Source organism: Amphimedon queenslandica, unplaced genomic scaffold (assembly GCF_000090795.2).
Source record: "Amphimedon queenslandica unplaced genomic scaffold, v1.1 AMPQUscaffold_13213, whole genome shotgun sequence".
NCBI lineage: Eukaryota > Metazoa > Porifera > Demospongiae > Haplosclerida > Niphatidae > Amphimedon > Amphimedon queenslandica.
The window spans coordinates 1-17,932 of NW_003546551.1; the positions used below are offsets into that span (position 1 = coordinate 1).

Genomic DNA, 17,932 nt, shown 5'->3' on the forward strand with positions numbered 1-17,932 from the left:
ATCATATTTTGAACCACTTCAAAATATTCAAAATAAATTACCCCGTTTACACTAGCCCAGAAGTGATTTAAACTACTTAAGCTACTTAGTAAAGTAACTGGTTAAAGTTGTGTTTACACTAAACAAACAAAACTAGGTAGATAAGATAAAAGAGCAGTTGGTTTTAAGGGTGTAGTTTCAGTACAAGCAAAAATTATGGTGAATCCAGCTGTTCTGTTAGTTCTATACTTGTTTTACTTGTATACAAAAAGAAGAAGCAGCTATCAACTGAGGCTACAAAAGTTTCAAGAAGCTCAAAGAAGACAAAGCATTATTTTTCATGCTGTATTACTTTTGATGCATAGATGTCGTCGCTACATGATTAAAAGGAGCATATGGGTGAGAGCACGAAGTGGAGATTGGTGGAACAGTATTGTTAGATGTACGTTCAATGATGATGATTGGAGAGAAAATTTTAGAGTTAGTAAGTCAACATTTGCAGTTCTGTGTAACTGTCTGAGGAATGATATTGCCAAAAGTAATACTAAACTTAGAAAAGCTATTCCAACTGAGAAAAGAGTTGCTATTACACTCTGGAAACTTGCAACCAATTGTGAATATAGAACAATTGGGCATCTATTTGGAGTTGCTCGTGGAACAGCATGTGTGATAGTGAATGATGTCTGTAAAGCTATCGTCAAAAATTTATTTTCCAAATATATTAGGCTGCCTAAAGGTGAAAGGCTTTCTGACATAGTTAAAAATTTTGAAAAAAAGTGGGGCTATCCACAATGTTTTGGGGCAATTGACGGAACACATTTACCCATTATTGCACCAAGTGAATGTGCAAAAAATTACTATAATAGGAAAGGTTTTCATTCTATCCTGATGCAGGGGCTTGTTGACTGTAATTATTGTTTTACTGATATATATATTGGCTGGCCGGGATCAGTTCATGATGCCAGAGTCTTTAGCCATTCAAAGTTGTTTACCTTAGGTCAAACTGGACAATTGGTCCTAAAAAATCAAAGCCGAGTGATACATAATGTTGTTGTACCATTACATATTGTTGCTGATCCTGCTTATCCATTGTTGACTTGGGTAATGAAGCCATTTAGTGACAATGGAAAGCTTTCAGCAGATCAGATTAATTTTAACTACCATCTTAGCAAGGCTCGTGTGGTTACTGAAAATGCTTTTGGGAGAATGAAAGGTCGATGGAGGTGCTTAATGAAAAGGTTCATATTTTGAACCACTATTTGTATTTCCAAATTAAAACTAGCCAATTACTATTAAATTCTGCTCAGTAGGCTCAAATAATGAATTCCTATTAATTCCTTTGTGATTAACCTATTCCTACGACATATCATATAGCTCATTAAGCGAGGAGACAGAATTTCATAATCAAAACTTTAAATTGATTTAATTACATCGTCACATGTGATCTGCATTAAATTAATGAGCCTGCTCAACTATAGTACCTTTTCCTGTTTTAGGACCAAACTAAGGAATAATATGGGCATAATTATAATTTTATAAATGTTGCATTTTATTTCCTAATATAGATATGTCGCAAGTAACCAAGAGCTCAGGGTTGAGGTGATAGAGTCTTCTCCATCAAAATTAAATGTGTCAATCACCTTTAATCTGACACTACACATTTTGGACACTAATATTACATGTTCATCATTCCGCAATGATGGACAATATGAAGTGTGTCCCATTTCCTATCCCAGTGAGTTTTATAGATAAAATAGTTTGTTATAAATTTTGTCTTACTATTTCACATAATCTGGACTTGCTCCTTTATTTATTATTATTTATACTGGTGAGAGACATTGTGTTATACTATATAGTGGGAATTTTGGAGGGATTTAAATTTGGCATTTATTTGATATCCATTATTAATTCGCCAAAATAAAATCCACCATTTTGAGTCATTATACACATGCTCAATGGCACGTGGCCGCTAATTTGCCAATTTAAAATTCGCCAATCACCAAATTTTAGCAATTCGCCAAATTTAACTCCCTCCAAAATTTCCCGCTATACGGTATTTGCCAGTATAAAATTTAGATTATGTTAACTGACGTATTTTTATAGGACCGCATCTAAACCCTCACGCTAAGGTATTGTGCAAGAGTAATGAGAAGAATGAAGATGGTTGTTTTTTGACAAGTTTGTCATGGAACGTAAGTCATAGTGATACATGCTTGTTTTGATGAGAGTATAAATCTACTTAGTACTACTATAGTGTAAATTATTTTATTTTTAATAATAGTGCTCAAGAAATGGACTGCCTTTAAATAAAATAGAGATCTCGTTTGGCAGTGAAGAAAAAGTTAGTGTCCCAGGAGATACCTGCTCATATAACTCTACAAGGAATGGGACAGAATCTTTTCTTAATGTAACCTTAATTGGTCACTATGTCACTAACTATTCTACAATAGTCACAACTGTCATAGGTAATTAAATTTCCAAAGCAGTTTATTTTATTCTCTGTAGACTTGCAGTCCCCGTATCAGATATCAAGGAATCAGAGTGATGATGATGGTAGCACTGCTTTTACATTTGATGTGGCTCAAGATCAGAAAACAGTGTTACTACTCAGTCTTGTACGGTCGGATAACTTGACCGTTGAAAAGGAGGCTATTGCTCCACTTTTAATAAGAATACCTAGGACCGTCAACATAAGCTACAACATTGGAACACTCCTGGTTACTGATAAAATTTCTGTTTTTTATGAGGAATATGGCACCTATGATCAGCCGTGTTTAGAATGCAGCCATAGTACCAATGCTTCAGGTAAAGTTCATGGATCAATCATACTTATTGTTGTTTTCATGTACTGTAGGGACTTCAACAATTCAATATCAGTTGATTATTCTCATTCTTTTGGCTTGCTTAACAGTACTGTGCCTTATAGTAAGCTCATTAGTCTGACTGTTTTATTATCATTGTATGTTTTAATACAATTTCATAGCCTGATTCACTTGGCTATTATTATTTTATTTTTGTTTGATCTCTGGTTACATATATCCATATTAAAGGGGAGGAGTACTATACTCTACCCATTAATCTTAAGGTGGCAAATGCATGCAATCATATGCATCATTTTCACAAAATTCAGATTCTTATCAATACATGTAATCAAAAACAACATTAGATCTGCATTAATTTATTTAACTTCATTCTGTTCCAGTGTCAACACTATAAAGTAAAGAGACTTCGCTTTCTTTAGGAGCACTATAATATGTCCTTGCATTAGTTGAGGCTATAGTTTCAGTAGTATAGACAGGATCAGCCGCATTATTAAAGTTAGCTGATGGCTTTTCTTTTGGGTTTAACTGTGATGGAGCCCCACAGCATTTCAAAAGGCAGATGTGGATAGCTACGGCTATTCCAACAAAAAGACCCCAACTAGGCCCAGTTGATGCATGTAGTACAAACAGAAAAAACTCGGTTTCAGGTACTATTGCTCCATAGATCCTTTGAATAGCTGAAGGAAGGAATAATATTATGAATATTATAGGATACAATATTAAAGGGAGGATTTCTTTGAAAGCTTTTTTCCGCCTCTCCACTTGTCTTTGAAGTAAAGGATCACATTCCTCCTGTGCTTTACTTGAGCAACAGTAAGACTGATACATCAATACACTGACCGTTATAATAATCATCAGCAGATCAAGGAGTAATAAAAGTAGGCCAGGAGCATAAAGGAAAAGGTATTGCTCAATAAAACCTAACAATATCTTGTCCTTAGCACAATCTCCTTTCCAATTCTTTATCCAGCACCATGCACCTGCTATGCCATACAGATTATTAACGAATGGAATCCAAGCAAAGAGCAATGGAATACCGAACGATGTCAGAATGTACAGTGGCTCTAGACGACGTAAGTCTTTAGAGAATACAGCAAATGCAAATAGGTGAAAAGTCAGCCAAAAGGTGACAAAAAATTTTGAATTCACAGCAATGGTTAGAAAAAATCCAACAGCATCACACAAAACTTTCCTTGTCGTGCTAGAAGTGTAATTGAAAAAAATAAGTTCTGATGCACAAACAAATGAGAAAAACAGCGTGGAGAGTAGCTGGTAGATGACTAGTCTGTGGGCGAACCTCTTGTACAATTTATAATAGCAAGTGAAGATTAGTGCGACAGTACATATAACTGTAGATAAGCTACCCACTCCTCCAAATGTGCAAAGCAAGATGTTCCTCTGAGTCAAAGTCAACTGAGAATCACAACTGTCATTGCCTGAATCATTCATGACCTACCTCGTGCTGTATACCATCCAGAGGTGAGGCACTGAATCCACTGATGTCCTGCCTCCTAGGGCTAAGTGGGCTGGGCTCATGACAGCACTACTCAACTTCGATAATTATATATAAAAATAAAAAAATGCCACAATCAATTATAGATATAGTACTAGTAGTAAAATCATTGTTTAAGAAGAAAAGGCATAGTTGTTTCTATGTCTTTTATAATAATAATACCCTGCATAACAACAGATTAAGCAACAACAAAATAATATACATGTAACTATCAATAACCCACTGCTAACAGCAGTAGCAGTAATGATGCAGTAGTTGGTTGGCAATGCATCATCATCACTAGTAATATTAAGAGGAACATCTTTATCACTATTGGACTCTATCAATACATTAAATGTATTATTGTATCCATTGATAGCATCAGAACACGAGCGAAAGTCCCAAAACGAGTAACCACAAGAGCCAATACTGCACACACCATTGCCAGCAGTACACACCCTGTCACTCCTTGATACATCATAGAACACCTGTGATCCTGTGATCACCGTTCCAAATGAATAATTACCAGAGGTCTCATACACAACATAATAATCATCTTGACGAGTGATATTGAACACTACGAGTATATGAGCCATTGACTCATTAGGCTCTAATCTGAGACACTGAGAGTGAGCAACAATACTATCATCCTGGTTACAGGGTCCTGTCAGATTTAGTACGTGATCTAGCGACTTCTCAGAATAACGTCCAAGATACAATCTAACACAATCATCATTCTCTGTAATGTGTTCACGTCGCTTCAGTGTCATGTTATAGACCAGCTTTGAGCCAGGGCCTAAATTTATCGGAACACCTCGTCCATTGTACTCGTACTCATCACATTGAGCTATATTAGGACCAGGTGTGTCGTACGGGACAGGAGATAATTCATGTACTGACATGTTAAGAGGAATATCAGCCGAAACAAATGTAACATTTACAGAACCAGGCAGGTAAACGCAGGTATTCTCAAATGTACCAAGGAGTACAGGATAAATGTTTGTTCCATATATAATAGCACTTGTCATTGTAGAGGAGCTACTAGGGGAAGGTGGACTCAAATGAAATCCAGCAGAAACACATCCAAGTATCACAGCGATGATTATCATAATAATAATCAGGGTCATTATTAATGCTATAAAAGAAAGAGAAACATTATAAAAACAGTTACACTTAGAATAACAGAATAAACAAACAAACCATAAAGAGACAAAGGAGGAGGAGGGAGAGGAGGAAGTGGAACTATGTAAATGATAATTATTGAACTATCAGTTACTGTGGTCTCTTTGATGGCATTAACAATTTAACATACACTGTACACTATACACATATAATCTCATATAAGTAATATTATCATTATTATGTACCTATTTTCTTCCAGTGTCTCTTGCAACAAGCTAATAAAAGAAATAGTTACATATGAACAGTATACATTAATAGACTCACAATCTTCCTGAGAAACAACAAGAGGAGTATTAGAAGTGTCAGGAGCAGCACTATGTACAGTACTGTCATCTATTGAAATTATTATCAATCAAAATGAATTAATCAAGAATACATTACTTGTAGGTAGTACGACTGCAGAATTTCTATGTTGTGCTGTAGGAGGAGGATCTAATAATAAAGAACAATATCCAGAGGATGCTAGGGGGTCTATTATACTATACCTTCAGCATTAATACTGAAATGTTCTGAAATAAAGTCATTCACCTTTGCCAAGTCACCTACATGTAGTAAATGAATAATAAATAAATAAAATCTAACTGTTACTTTCTTCTGGATGATGACGGCTGATCATAAAAAACATTCTTGCTTTTGATACTAAAATTTAGATAAAAATCATGCAAAGATAAACCTCTTAATTCAATTACCTTCATTTAACGAGCTAGGAGTAGCTTCACGATGAGTTGTAATATCACTTTCAATGGGTGTGACTGACGACGAGAAATCAGTATCAGGAGAATTGCCTAAAATAAAATCAATAAAATGAACTAACATTCAATCCTTACACGTACCTCCATTCTCTTGCTGTGAACATATATTAAAATAGTTTGGCTGATTAAAACACTCTGCTAGCTTGTTCAGCTTTGCTACATCTGCTTGCCCACGATCGAATATAAATCCAACAAATTCCAGCGGAGAATGTCTGTCAATGGTTTCATTATGTAAGTGGAGACGAGAGAAAGTCATCATTGCCAATTTGCAGTCGTCCTCTCCCAAATGATACAAGAACTCTGCAATCCTTAATCTAAAGTATATCTTGGGATATGATGCATGTAAATCAAAGCCTGGTATCAAGTATGGGCTTAGCCTAGATACCTCTTTCTCATTGCAGTCGAAATAACAAAGAATCGAGTGAATGATGCTAGCACTTTCAGACAAAGTAAACGACAATAAGCGGTCAAAAATTTCATAAAATGTCTCTGGTTCATTCGAAGTGGGTAAGACCAAGAGTGTCTTATAGAGTGACAAACGAATCAAATTGACATAAAAACTGAGGAGTGGCATGTCAATTCCAGTACCAATCGAAGAAACATCTCTTCTGATTGTCTCCTTCATCTCATTTGCTCTTCTCCATACTTCAGGGTAAGAGGTCGCCAAAGAAAAGGTCACATCAGCTTTAGATTTTAACTGGTCCACTAACTCTCCTTTTTCCCAGCCCAGGGCAGAGAGGCACCCAAGAATGAAGGCAGAGCATAAAGCAAGAGATTGAGAAGAGTCAGAGGAAGAGTTGAAATGAGAGAAGAGAAGAGAGAGTGAGTCTTCTAAGGTTTGACCTGTCTCGGGTTGGGTAGCCTCATTTATGAGAGTAATGAGGCTGTCCTTGTGTGCCAGAGGAAGAGAGGATTCACAGGAAGCTTTAAGAGACTCTAACTTTTGCTCAGTAGTACTCGTAGTACTGGTTTGGTCTACTACATTCGAATCTTCAGGCTCACTCATCACCCGAGCAAGTCAGCAAGATCAGATCATCAAAGAATGCAGTGCAAGCAAAAAAACAAGGCGTGGTCTTCTAAACTTACAGCCACGCCTATTTTGTGCAAAAAAATTAAAATGGCTGCAGGAAGTCAAGCAGCAGGTGCTGCCAGAGGTGCCGCATTGCAGGAGTCTTTGTTGATAGCTGGTTCTTCATTTAACATGAAAAGGTGTCGCTTAATAACTAAACCCACTGCTGGTAAATCAAGTATTGTTAAAGGTCCTGTACTCTATTGGATGTCCAGAGACCAGAGGGTTCAAGGTGAGAAGATCATGATGATGAAGTATTGCATAACATCTTGTACATAGAGTCCAACTTATAGTAAAGGAGCATGCAGTGATCAATTACCATTGCTAGATATATTTAACAAAGTTTTGAACATACTTTTAACACCAATTTATTTGATTGAAATAAGCATGTGTATAATTGGTCTTTCACCAATTTTAGCACCTTTTAAAAATGTAAAAATTTTGACTAGAATCATCTTAAATTTGATAAAATACCGTAATAATAATTGTTATAATTTTTAATGTGTTTTGTACATAATAATAGATAATTGGGGTCTGGTTTACAGTCAGGAGTTGGCTAATAAGCACGGTGTTCCTCTACTGGTTGCATTCACTCTTGTACCTAAATTCCTTGATGCCACATGGAGACAGTATAGCTTCATGATGTCTGGTCTCCAAGAAGTGGAAAAGGTAAAATTTTGTTACAGCATAAATATTTTAGTAACTGCGTTATATGGTACATAGTATTTCTGTTGTTTACTCCACTTTAAAATGGACATTATTGATATACATACAAGGCTTCCCACAGGATTTTGACATCTTCTGCCAAATTTTGAAAGCATTACTACTATTGTAACACTTGTCAACTCACAAAGCATGCTGTTTAGCTGGCACTTAGTGGAAAACACTGTCAATATAAAAAAGTTTAATTGAGCCAAATTTGGTACAATTTTTTTAGTTATTGACAAACTATATATTTAATCTATAATTCAAACACTTGATTTATGATAAATTCATTTAAAAATTTTATTAGGAATTACTGAAACTTAAGATACCATTTCATTTACTACTTGGTAAAGCCCAATCCTGTCTCCCTTCATTCATTGCTAAAGAAAGTGTCTCAGTTGTTGTGTGTGACTTCTCTCCATTAAGAGTTCCTCTTGGATGGGTGAAGGAAACTGGAGCTGAACTGGATAAAATTAAAGTACCATTAGTTCAGGTACAATGTATGTGTCAATGTGATTTATGTAAGCTATAAAAGTATGTTACATGTATTTCTAACTAATGTTTTTAATTTTTTATTTTTTTACTACCTAATAGGTGGATGCACACAACATAGTGCCAGTATGGCTGGCATCTGATAAACAGGAATATGCTGCTAGGACTATTCGTAATAAAATACACAAGTTTCTGCCGGAATTCCTAACAGAGTTTCCTCCTGTTACTGTCCATACTCATAACTCAAAGCTAACAATGAAAGTAAGGACCTTATGATATTGCAAGGTGTATGAGTATTGCTTTACTAGTCAACTAATTGGATTAAGGCAAGGGAGAGCCTTGAAGTTGATATGACAGTCAGTGAAGTCTCATGGGCTACTCCTGGCACTAATGCTGGTCTGAAGGTATTGGATGACTTCTGTACCAAGAGACTCAAGTTCTTTGCTGCGCAACGCAATGACCCTAATAAAGATTCTCTCAGTAACTTGTCTCCTTGGTATCATTTTGGTATGCTAATACTAGTATTTTCCTACTATTTAAAATTATTTATTTTGTAAAGGTCAAGTTGGGGTACAGAGAGCTATCCTAAAGGTCAAGAGTTATAGCTCGAAGCACTCTGAGAGTGTATCGGCATATATTGAAGAGGCAGTCGTGAGGAGAGAGTTAGCTGATAACTTTTGCTATTATAATCCTCACTATGACTCCATCAGTGGGGCAGCTCAATGGGCTCAAGATACACTAAAGTGAGCTAATGCAATAATAGCATTATTTTATCATTATTGTGATTTGTTTTTCTTTTTCTCCAGAGCTCACAAGAAGGATAAGAGAGAGTACATTTATACTCAGGAACAATTTGAGTCATCATCGACGCATGATCCTCTTTGGAATGCTGCTCAAGTGAGATTTATGCTAGTGCATTCACTGCATTGATTATACATTGTGTACATGTATGTATGCTGCATTGACAATAATAATTATATATTTATTATTTATGATACTGTATAGCTACAAATGGTACAGGAAGGGAAGATGCATGGTTTCCTGAGGATGTATTGGGCTAAGAAGATACTGGAATGGACGTCAAGTCCTGAGGAAGGATTAAGGATTGCTATCTATCTCAATGATAAGTATGAGATTGATGGTAGAGACCCTAATGGATATGTTGGTAAGGAAATAATAATGTGTATTTTGGAGCAACTTTTAAATTCATAAAAAATCCAGTTTTAATTGGAATCAGCTCAAACTTTCTACGCAACATAAAAACATGTATGCGTATCAGAAAAATTATACAATTGAGGAATTTTCTATTTTTCATTTTTGGCAAAATTTTGCCAAAATCTCTGTACTATAGTACAGGGACTTTAAGCCAATTTTGGAGCAACTTTAAAAATTCGTAAAAAATTTAATTTTAATTGGAATCAGCTCAAACTTTCTACGCAACATAAAAACATCTATATGTACCAGAAAAAAATTATACAAATGAGGAATTTTCTACTTTTCATTTTTGGCAAAATTTGGCCAAAATCCCTGTACTATAGTACAGGGACTTTGGGCTGATTTTGGAGCTACTTTTAAAATTCGTAAAAAAATTAATTTTGATTGAAATCAGCTCAAACTTTCTACACAGCATAAGAACATGTATGTGCATCAGAAAAAATTATAATAAAAAGGAATTTTCTACTTTTCATTTTTGGCAAAATTTGGTCAAAATCCCTGTACTGTAGTACAGAGACTTTGGGCCGATTTTGGAGCAACTTTAAAAATTTGTTAAAAATCCAATTTTGATTGGAATCAGCTCAAACTTTCTACACAACATGAGTACATTTCTATGCATCAGAAAAAAGTTTTAATGGAGAATTCTCTCTTAGCTATTTGTCATGAAAAATACACTGTCATTCATACCTGACTTACCCCATATAGATTATTATAATTACACAGCACTATTTTGTGTCTCTATTGATTGATAGGTTGTATGTGGTCGATATGTGGCATTCATGATCAAGGCTGGGCAGAGAGATCAGTGTTTGGTAAGATACGGTACATGAACTATCAGGGATGCAAGAGGAAGTTTGATGTTGGACAGTTTGAAAGGAAATACAACAAGAAAAGGAAATTAGGTGAGCAATAGTATCTAATGTAAAGACTCTCTTTGTTGTTCTTCGCAGTATTTTATTAGCATAGAAGGGACAGGCCCAGACTATTATTAGTATAAATGAATGTGTGGGCATTTATTTGTTAAAAATTTTGTGATCATCTAAAATGTACATAATAATATTTTAGATAAGGACGAACTACCTGCTGCATTCAAGAAGTTTAAAAAGCAGAAGTAACTCTCAAAACATTTTATATTACACGTATTATCAAAACTCATCTTATACACACTTTATTTTATATATTCATTATAACAAGAGTAAATAATACTTAAAGAGAGTATCCAACAGCCCTAACGAAGCCTACTACAATTATCTGGATTATTAAGAAGTCACACTCCACATCATAGGGGTAGGAACAGGGGGGCAGGAGGGGCTTAAGCCCCCCCAACTTTCATTGAAGGGGGGCTTAGCCCCTCCAACTTTAAGTGATGTACATGTATTACTATTATCAACACTATAGACTTTAGTTTAGGTAATCCTTATATGTGTGCATATTGTGTGATGATTCGTTTCATAAAACAATTAATGCACTAGCTTAACTTCTAAGAACACACTTTTATTAGTTTTTTCAGAAATACACAAGTTTCTACTTCTTTATTTAACAACACTGTTAACGTCAGCTTTAGCTGAGCATAGACTTTTGACATTAAGGAGATTAAAAACTACTTGCGCTCCACAATGTCACAAGAGCGTCTTAATCATGTCGTTATTTTGCATACACACAAAGAATTTACAGATGATTTACACATCGAGGACATTGCAAAGGAATTTGTTAAATTTAATGAGCATAAACGCCAATATTTTGGACAGTATTAATTTCAGTACATGCTGTGTATTAATGATCAATTTTAAAAATAATACCTTAGCCCCCCCAACTTTTAGTTCGTTCCTACCCCTATGCTCCACATACTTCAGTAGTTTATGCAGATGTGTTGTTATAACAACATTATCATTGATAATAAGAGTATACTGAACATGACTTCATTATCCACAGTTCCATGCAGCTACAGTGCTTCCAGCACTGCAGCTGCCAGCTGAGATCCCCCCACTCTCTGTAGGTATTACATGTATTTACTCTTGATTATAATAATATAACGACAATATGACATAACTATTAAGTTTTACTAGAAATTACAATTTAATGCAAAGATAGGAAGCTAATGTCTAATACCTAAAGCTGTTTTATAGTCACATATTAATTAACTGGCTTAAAGTTCTTTTACATTTTAATTGCTTTCAATTGCTCTGAATCAGGAAAATCTTCAGGATCTTCATCCATGACATATAAGGCACTTTTGTATGCAACCAGAAGTGTAGTTTCATTACTCCTGAATCCATAAACCCTACCTTTGAGTTCATCGAAATACTTTATTTTATATTGAAGCTCAAATCCAAACACTTTTCCTTCTACTGTTTTATACAATGTACGCTTTTCCCACTTCAGCACATCTCGTATTTCATCGGTAGTCTTGATTGTCATGAGCATACTGGTAGCCGTCTCTATAAGCTCATTCTTGCAAGGATTATTGGGAAACAATACCTCTATATTGGAAGCAATAGTGTCCTTGTCTATATCACCTTCATATTGTACAATAACTGCAGCTTCACTTGATCCACACTGAGATCTATATCCTGTGATTACTGGGTCCAGGCAAGCTATCTCTTGTTGAATTTTTTCCAACTGCTTGTCAGCTTGCAATAGTTTCCTGTATTTCTTGCTTTGCTCACTCTCCACTTCTACCTTTACTGGTACTACATGAGGCTTGTACACTACTTCAACTTTTGATTGACTTCCACCCATTATTTATTTTAGCCTAGTTCAGTTGACAGATTCCTTCTTCAAACTAACTTTTTGATTTCGAACTATCAAGATGGCTGACTGAGCCTGACTCTCACTCTAGTCTATGTTATCAACTTATCATTACAACAGGCAGCCGCAATCCTGTCTATGCTATTATTAGAACAGTACTGCTGTCAGTCCTGTGTAGCCTGTTCTAATATTAGAACAGAGATTCTAATAATAGCAGTAATAGCACTAGACAGGGTTGCCTATTAACTTTAGTTATATATCACATGTCATTCCTGTTAGAAGTACAGTCTGTAATTGATGCACATAGTTTAATATTTTACAGTAATTAATTACCAGCATATGTAGTTAACATAAACAGACTATGCATTATCTCTCTTTTAATTCTTCCTCATGCTCATTGATACAATGAAGTGTACTATGAATAACATTCTCTATGTGTGTGGCCCTATTTTGTCAGTTTGTGTGTATTCCTCCCTGAAAGTATGCTGCTCTCAGTTAGTCTCCTTATTTGCCTCTCTCTCTGCAATTCTCAAGTATTCCCACCTCCTCCTAAAACTGCTTCACTCGGAGTTGAGGTGGGTAGTAGGCCACCTGCCTTTTGTGATGTTATAAAAGAGTCCAGACCTTTCACCGACACGACAGGAAAACAGGTCCCATTTGACGCTAATGGCTGGCCTATGAACGACGGGAAGTTAGTTGTGTTTGATCTTCGTCCTGCCTTTGCTTGGGCACCTCCTATTGATGACCCGGAGAAAAGGATACCAAAGTATCTCGATGGAACATGGAAGCTCTCTTTCGTTGGGATTGCCAACGTGTCTATAGCCGATAATTCATTCAGTGGGTCAATAAAGAATGCTGTATTTGATAATACGACTAATATGACAACAGCTGATATCATTTATACCAAGACAGATGCATTAATGGTTTTAATGTTCACTAACACTCAACGTACGCCTGCTTCACATCAGAATAGTGGGGTCACTAATATATCCATCATTGCTCCTTACTGCGTGCAGAAGTCAGGGCCTCCTCCAATCTTTAATCCTTACTTTATCAAGGCATTGGAACCGTTTGATCACATGAGGTTCATGGGAGCGTTGGGTACTAACTATCAGGCTGGTTTTTACGGTGACAAAGGCAATCACATCATATCGTGGGATCAACGGAGCTTTCCCAACGACTCTGTACAAACTGGATGGACTGATTTAAGAGCTGGGAAGCATGGATGGGCATGGGAGTATGTTATAATATTAGCTAATATGGTAGAGAAGGATGTGTGGATCAATATACCTGTATCTGCCAGTGGCTGCCTACCTTATCCTGATAAGGGCTGCGATCAGGATCAGTCTTCCTACATTTACCAACTAGCACTGCTCTTACAGCATGGGAACAGCTTCACTAGCAACGTTGGACTAAAGAGTAACATAAGGATATACATTGAACACAGCAACGAAGTCTGGAACTTTGGCTTCACTCAATATACTTGGAATAAGCTCAATGCAGCTGATAGAGTAAAACAAGATCCTAAGATTTCAATCGCATTCAACACAACCGATCAAGAGGTGATGGCAAGACGTAATCACGCCAAGAGGCTAGTTGAAATAGGGACGATATTCTCTAACGTGTTTGGTTCATCAGCATACAACCGCAAGATACTGCTAGTACTTGCTGAATGGACTGGATTCCCTCAGCATTATGATGAGCTCTTGAACTGGCTCAACCTCTTTTATGGGCCGCCAAAAAATTACCTGTATGCTGTAGCACAGACTCACTATTTCAGTGATTCTTCAGCCCCGGAAAATGCAAATATACAGCAGATACTAACAGCTATAAAGAACAGCAGCGAAACTGGATACAAGAACACACTGGAGATTGGGGAGATAGCAAGTGTGTGGAGCCTAAAGCTAGCTGCCTATGAAGCAGGCCCTGGCATGAAGGTTGGGGATAAGACTAACATTGGTAATAGGATTGAAGCTCAGCGCAATGCAGGAATCAAACCGATCGTTGTTGAAGATGTACTTGATAACTGGTTTGGTCTCCCCAGACCTGGCGATGTGTACAACTATTTCTCTTTGTCGGGTGCTTATTCAAGGTTCGGCTGTTGGGGTGCTACCGATGACGTTGGGGACTTGACTACACAAAAGTATCAAGCTATAATGGAAATTACTGCTAAATTGCTTCAAAGTGCAAAAAAGGGATAATTAATAGCTGCTTGTGATAATAGAACATCCATGCTGTATCGCTACCTATTAATTTTATTTCGTACCTTTTAATAACTTTAAAGTTCAAATGAGGGTGTGATATACTATAGCAAAAAAGTCAATGATTTCAGTTGAAAAGTTTAAGTTTTATATCATGAGCCTCGAGCCAGCAGTGTAGCGGCTTTCAGACAGAACATTGGATGCTCCAACGTTATCAATCTTCCTCTGACACTGACGGCACCTCGGGTACTTCTTACACTGATCTTGAAGGAGGCAGTCTCTGGGTATGCTCTCGCTCTCCTCTCTCAACTGCTTTTTCCTAGCAGCTTCTTGCCAATACTCCTCCAGTTCTTTCCTGGCTTGAATACGGTCTTTTCGTGACTTCTCAATATCCCTTTTGTAACTGAAACAAATAAAATGTACATGTACATGAACCTTCATGTATAACAGTAAGTCAATTAGTATGTACAAGCATACAATATTAGAGAGTATTTTAATTTCAGTGTTTTTACTTACTCTTGCAAGTTTAGGTACAACTGTTGGGCATCAGCCTTCTTTTGCTGTAGTGCCTGTGACTTTAGCTTTTGCTCCTTTTCCATGATGAATGATAGCTGCTCGTGGTAAAGCTTTCTAGCTCTATCTCTATGAGTATGTACTGTAGCTGTGTCTTGTACAGCAAATATTGGCTGTGAAACTGGTGATGGGGCCCTATTTCTAGTAGCCTTCAAGTGAATCTGTATGTGTAATAAAAATGATACCAATTATAAAAAGTTGAAGTCTCATTAACTGAGCATTCAGTTAGTCATTTTGATGGTCTCTTTACCTGATCATCCAATGCTTGCTGGTAGCTTGCTTTACGTTCTAGCATCTTTGAATAATACGCCTCCTTAATTTTTGCTAATCTGTACCAGTATTAATAATTTTAATTACATGTACATGTATAAAGGTAAAGGGTGGTAATAATCATAATACTTACTCTTTTGTTAGCTGATTTTGTTCCTTCTTTTCAAAATCTTCTTCTCTTTTCCTTGCAGTGCGATAAGCTTCCTGCCTCCTTCTCACTTGTTCATCCAGCTGCTGGCAATACTCCAGTTGCTTTCTTGTATAGCACGGAGTGAGGGGGCGGGTTTGAAACACACATGAAGGCTTTAAAATAAATTCAATAAATATTATTGATGAGTGAATATTTGTACAGGTACAGGTATACATGTACATGTATATTTATGATTTCAAAGTCTACAAAGAGTGAATGTACAGTACAGGTATAATGTTCATGATTTCAAAATCTACAAAAAAACTAACTTGATAGTCTGAGTTCCTGATACTGTCTTTCATTTCATTGAGCTAATGTACATACATAATGCATGTATTTATTTTGGGAGTGACAGTAACTTTTGTACCTTTTTCTTCTCCATGGAATGAAGATTAAAATCTGCTGCATCTTTAGCTATTTCAAAATTTTGCAGCTGTTTAGCCTAAGGAAAAGGACGTACAATTAAAAATTACAATCATTAATTTTAAAGCAACCTTTTCCCTAGCATTGAGCAAAGCAGCCTTTTTCTGCTGAAACTCGTTTAGCAATCGCTCATGAAGTTTCTCTTTCCTTTTCCTTTCCTCTGCTAAATAAATAGGGACATTACGGAGCTCCCTCTGGTGGCAGACATAGCACATTGAGTTCCTATCACCAGCACAATGTGAACAGGAGCTTGTGGGACGATTGTCATTATTTAGAGGCTCTGATCTCGGCTTTGCTTCAGTTTTAGAGCCAGCTGGAGATGGAGCAGCTTCACAAAAAATATTAATGTCATTTTCATACATGTTTTTGCTATGCATTCACTTACAAGGTAGTGGTAGCACTGTCTCGTGTTTGGGGCTGTGATGTGGTGCGGTAGGTTTGTCTTTGTTTGACATAAAATCTGAGAAGAAAGGAAAGCAAAAGAGAAATTGATTGTACATGTAATTATACACAAAAGGAAAACTATAGGGAAGTGATGACCTAGTTGTATAGTACAGCTTACCTTGGTTTGGTTTATTTGAATTTTTTATTGCTGGTGGAAGTGGAGTACTAGTACTACCTCCCTCAGAGCTACTATCTTCATTTGTTACCTCAACGATCCTATGGATAACATTATTTTAACATCATGCAAGCTCATTTGGTCTTATACTTTGGCAGCGTTCGATTTAAGCGGACACAGGGAGGCTCTGACATAACTGAACCCTCTGAGCTTTGAGACTTATTGGAACTCTATGCATGAAAGAGAAATAGTATTGCATGTATGTGTATGTACACATGCATAATACAGTACAAGTATTAATAGCATGTACATGTACATGTACATTTAAATGTACTTACAAATGCATATTTGATTCTTCCTGAAGAATCCATTGATGTTATAAATTCTTTGAAAAACCTCATACGACATTTCTTGTCTCGTATCATGAGTCTCCCAATCTTTGGAAAATCGAGACTGATGTCTTTGCATGCTCCAAGCGCCTTTCCAAAAGCGACTAGGATCTCACGAATGCAGAGCTCAACAGTGTCACGACTGAAAGAAGTTCCATTAGAGAGGACAGTGTAGTTAATGGATAGTACTGGAATTTGACCTACGATTTGACAAAATGGCAAGTATGAGATAACACTCCACGGACTTCAGATGCTATTCGTAGAAACGATAACACCATTACTGCTATTAGCAGCTAGCAAAGCAATCGAGCTAGCTGATAACATCTATGCGGTTCAATGGACACACAAGTACATGTACATGCATATGCAGACCTGTGGCTAGCTGCTTCGGATAAGATAAGGAGTGAGTTTGGGCCATGTTTTCTGAGAGAACAAATACAGGTCTTTGTATTTTGAGTATTTTTCCACAACCTATGTCAATCTTCCTTTGAGAGAATGTGAATGTGCCAAATCCATGAAGAGAGACACCCTGGAATGCAAAATTGATGGAAAATTTAAAAAATTGAGTAAAAGGAGACAATAAAATTGCATTATTAGAGGCTTCACCTTTGTCATGAGCATTTGCTTCTCAATAAAGTCAGCTAGCTCATCCCAGACTATCAAAACATCTGCAAAAAAGGTTGCAATAGGTTACCGAGCTGCAGGAGAGCTATGCACTCACCATCTATTGAAAGGTGGTTGATCATGGAGAATTTGCTCTTCTTGGCCGCAGCCACAAGCGTGGAGATAGTCTCAGCCATGATCAGTTCTCTGCAATAATGGCACTTGCGGGAAACTCATTAGTAACCGTTGCCCTGGAAACGCATTTACA

General features: G+C 36.6%; 4 protein-coding genes and 1 long non-coding RNA gene across 5 annotated transcripts; 3 read left to right on the forward strand and 2 right to left on the reverse strand.

Moving 5' to 3' along the window:
* Positions 1–11: 11 nt before the first annotated feature.
* Positions 12–3,063, forward strand: LOC109584393 (uncharacterized). Its single transcript, XM_020000136.1, has 6 exons — positions 12–1,217; positions 1,545–1,714; positions 2,083–2,171; positions 2,261–2,444; positions 2,485–2,784; positions 2,834–3,063. Exons 1-6 carry the CDS (start codon positions 196–198, stop codon positions 2,920–2,922), a joined length of 1,854 nt encoding a protein of 617 aa, XP_019855695.1. The 5' UTR covers positions 12–195; the 3' UTR covers positions 2,923–3,063.
* Positions 3,064–4,353: 1,290 nt separating this feature from the next.
* Positions 4,354–7,270, reverse strand: LOC109584392 (uncharacterized). Its single transcript, XM_020000135.1, has 8 exons — positions 6,309–7,270; positions 6,165–6,260; positions 6,064–6,114; positions 5,961–6,017; positions 5,857–5,907; positions 5,740–5,808; positions 5,661–5,690; positions 4,354–5,428 (listed from the first exon to the last, which is right to left on the reverse strand). Exons 1-8 carry the CDS (start codon positions 7,231–7,233, stop codon positions 4,428–4,430), a joined length of 2,280 nt encoding a protein of 759 aa, XP_019855694.1. The 5' UTR covers positions 7,234–7,270; the 3' UTR covers positions 4,354–4,427.
* Positions 7,271–7,320: 50 nt separating this feature from the next.
* On the forward strand, positions 7,321–10,884 carry LOC100641091 (deoxyribodipyrimidine photo-lyase-like). The gene is made up of 10 exons (XM_003388698.3): positions 7,321–7,528; positions 7,820–7,965; positions 8,309–8,494; positions 8,596–8,754; positions 8,802–9,000; positions 9,053–9,236; positions 9,300–9,390; positions 9,499–9,658; positions 10,461–10,610; positions 10,774–10,884. Exons 1-10 carry the CDS (start codon positions 7,345–7,347, stop codon positions 10,821–10,823), a joined length of 1,509 nt encoding a protein of 502 aa, XP_003388746.2. The 5' UTR covers positions 7,321–7,344; the 3' UTR covers positions 10,824–10,884.
* A 3,835-nt stretch (positions 10,885–14,719) lies between these two features.
* Positions 14,720–17,926, reverse strand: LOC100641218 (coiled-coil domain-containing protein 81-like). Its single transcript, XM_011407536.2, has 14 exons — positions 17,783–17,926; positions 17,668–17,729; positions 17,434–17,590; positions 17,011–17,261; positions 16,823–16,902; positions 16,676–16,773; positions 16,499–16,573; positions 16,185–16,441; positions 16,058–16,132; positions 15,960–16,001; positions 15,634–15,803; positions 15,481–15,559; positions 15,174–15,391; positions 14,720–15,060 (listed from the first exon to the last, which is right to left on the reverse strand). Exons 1-14 carry the CDS (start codon positions 17,859–17,861, stop codon positions 14,805–14,807), a joined length of 1,899 nt encoding a protein of 632 aa, XP_011405838.1. The 5' UTR covers positions 17,862–17,926; the 3' UTR covers positions 14,720–14,804.
* On the forward strand, positions 15,778–15,954 carry LOC109584391 (uncharacterized). The gene is made up of 2 exons (XR_002185971.1): positions 15,778–15,858; positions 15,920–15,954. It is a non-coding gene; the product is annotated as an uncharacterized LOC109584391 (long non-coding RNA).
* Positions 17,927–17,932: the final 6 nt, after the last annotated feature.